This window comes from Triticum aestivum, chromosome 7D, assembly GCF_018294505.1.
Source record: "Triticum aestivum cultivar Chinese Spring chromosome 7D, IWGSC CS RefSeq v2.1, whole genome shotgun sequence".
Taxonomy (NCBI): domain Eukaryota; kingdom Viridiplantae; phylum Streptophyta; class Magnoliopsida; order Poales; family Poaceae; genus Triticum; species Triticum aestivum.
The window spans coordinates 554,782,071-554,784,537 of NC_057814.1; the positions used below are offsets into that span (position 1 = coordinate 554,782,071).

Consider the following 2,467-nt stretch of genomic DNA (forward strand, 5'->3'; position numbering starts at 1 on the left):
TATCGAAAATCCTGTAACTGTAAGTTCATATAATTATTTTTTTCCACTTCCAGTTTTGTTTGTGCAGAGTTTTTTTATCTAGAACTACTACTTGTATATGAAAGTTCAGTTGAAGCATATGAATTTCCAAAAAAACAGTTTGTGCATATAATTACATAATTAAACAAGCAATTTTCACTTTCATTAGACCCAAACAGCGTTGTTACAGAGAGTAATTCAAATTAAATACAGTTGACATGATTCATTCATGGATGAGTTGACCATGAAATTAACCCAAGAATGCTATCCTTCAGCAAAACAAATAATTTCTGAAGAACAGCTAGTTGCACATTTGTGCTACAACTTGTCGAACCTCAAGCCAATTTGCTTAGAGTTTGGGCTCGATGTATAGCTTGTGCCTGCACATAGGGCACGTCTTATTCTCCACGTGGACGCGCTCCAAGCACGCGCCATGGAAGACGTGGGGCTTGCCGCACCCCGGCCACGCGGCGAGGTCGTCTCCCTTGAGCTGCTGCAAGCAGATGGGGCAATCCTCCCCGGCGGCGAAGACCTTCCTCCGCTTCGCTGGCCGTTCACCGGCGTCCGTGTCGTCGATGGGGGCTTCGTCTTTGTCATGGCCGCACCGCATCGGCACCGGCAGGTGCATCTCCATGCCGGTGAAGCGTCCGGGCCACGGCTCCTCCGCCATGTGCTCCAGCGCGGTGCGCATCCGGTCCACGCGCTCCGGCGTGCAGTCCGACCTCCGGAGGATGCCGACGTCGACGAACACCTCGACGCGCGCGGCGCGCGGCAGCACGCTCACCTGCGACGCCAGGCTCGACCATAGCTCCTGGAGCTGCTCGCTGAAGTGACTGGGGTATATCAGCCGGACCAGAGATGATCCGGCCCACGCCAGCGACCTCGCCGTGTGGTCGCCCGTGGCGATGAACCGGAGCAGGTGCGCCCTGGTTCTCCCTCGCGCTACCACGCCCTCCGATGAGGCCGAGAAAGTGGTGTAGCGGTAGAGCACCAGGATCTGCTTGCTGTCGGCTTCTTCTCGGTCCTCCACGGCGGCGACCCGCATGCAGCCGGCCGTGCACCCTGCGGCGGCAAACCACGGCACCGGGCCTCCAAGAAACCGGCCCTCGGGGACGTACTCCATCTGTACCAGCTCTTCGTCGCCGAGGCTGCTCATATCGAGCTCGTCGCTGCTGTTCATGTCAGGCGGCTGTGTAATATGGAAACCGTGTAAGCGAACGACCGCGTGGGTAGCGGAGTCGGCCTCCCGGTCGAGAGAGAACTCCTCGTGCAGCCCCGGCACGGACCCCGGCTCCACGAAGGGCCTCTCCGCCGACAGCACGAACCTCTGCATCTCCTCGCCGGTGTTGGCGTGTACGGCCACGCGCACGTTCTGGCCGGCGCCGGCGCTCTCCCGGTCGACGAGCTCGGCACGGATGACGAACCCGAGCTGGTCAGCGCTCACGGGAAGCCTCGTGGACTCGCCGCTTGTGAGGTCCCTGGACCACGAATGCATCGCCGCCATGCCCGATCGACTTCAGGGACTAGGGTTTAGAGAGATCTCTCTCGCGGCGAGTCAAGGTAAGCGCGGCAATGCCTACTGCCGTGCTGTGATTATATTGACTGGTCTTTTTGCCCACTCCGATTTGAGTTCCGGGAGGAATATATACCCTGAGAACCTGCCGATCCAAGTTCAAGTCGGTCAGTTGAGTACTTTTCCCTTTTTCGTTTTCGTTTCGGTCAACATTTCCCCCCCATAATCCAACGGACAAGGCAAATCTCAGTTCAACTCAAAATGGACTGAAAATTCCCATTTTTTTGGCAGAAGTTTTTTCATGTTTTAGTGATTTTGTTTTATGTTTCAGTGATTTTTTAGGGAACCAGCTTTATTGCATAATATTAAGAGGGATACAAGCTATAGGTGGCGGAGAGGTGAGCTAAACATGCCACCCATCCCATTGTTATAGTCTCAGGTAAAATGAAGCCTCCTCAGGCATTTGGATTCTGGGCCGTCGGATCGTCTACCCGAACGAATCCTATCCGCCGGATCTCCAGATGGACAGATCCTGGCCATCCGATCGTGTGAAACACTGCTACAATGAATAGTAAAATTCCCTTTTACACTCTCTCTGCCTCATCGTAGCCCATTGACACGCGGGCCCCAGGCGGCATGGGCCACGCCCTCAGCGACTGTGGCGGGTCGTCCTTCCGGTGCATGGCTGTATCTGGGCGGGTGGTGTGCCACCGCATGATATTTGGCTTGCACGCCGAGGGCGTTTTCGTCATTCCACGTGGTAGCCCTGACGTGGCTATCTGTGGGTGATTGGGCTGCGGGTAAGGCTCCCGATTGGGTGAACCCTAGCCACCATTCCCTCATCCCCCTCCCATTGCCTCTCCCGTCGTCGAGCTCGCCGCCATCCCCGTATCCTTGCCCTTTAGCGCATCACACCATCTCCGTCCCGTGCTTGTC

The 2,467-nt window shown here is 55.9% G+C and overlaps 1 protein-coding gene across 1 annotated transcript; it reads right to left on the reverse strand.

The window, feature by feature from the left end:
- Window positions 1-367: 367 nt before the first annotated feature.
- On the reverse strand, window positions 368-1,602 carry LOC123171277 (uncharacterized). The gene has a single exon (XM_044588851.1). The coding sequence runs from the start codon at window positions 1,520-1,522 to the stop codon at window positions 368-370; it is 1,155 nt and encodes a 384-aa protein (XP_044444786.1). The 5' UTR covers window positions 1,523-1,602.
- Window positions 1,603-2,467: the final 865 nt, after the last annotated feature.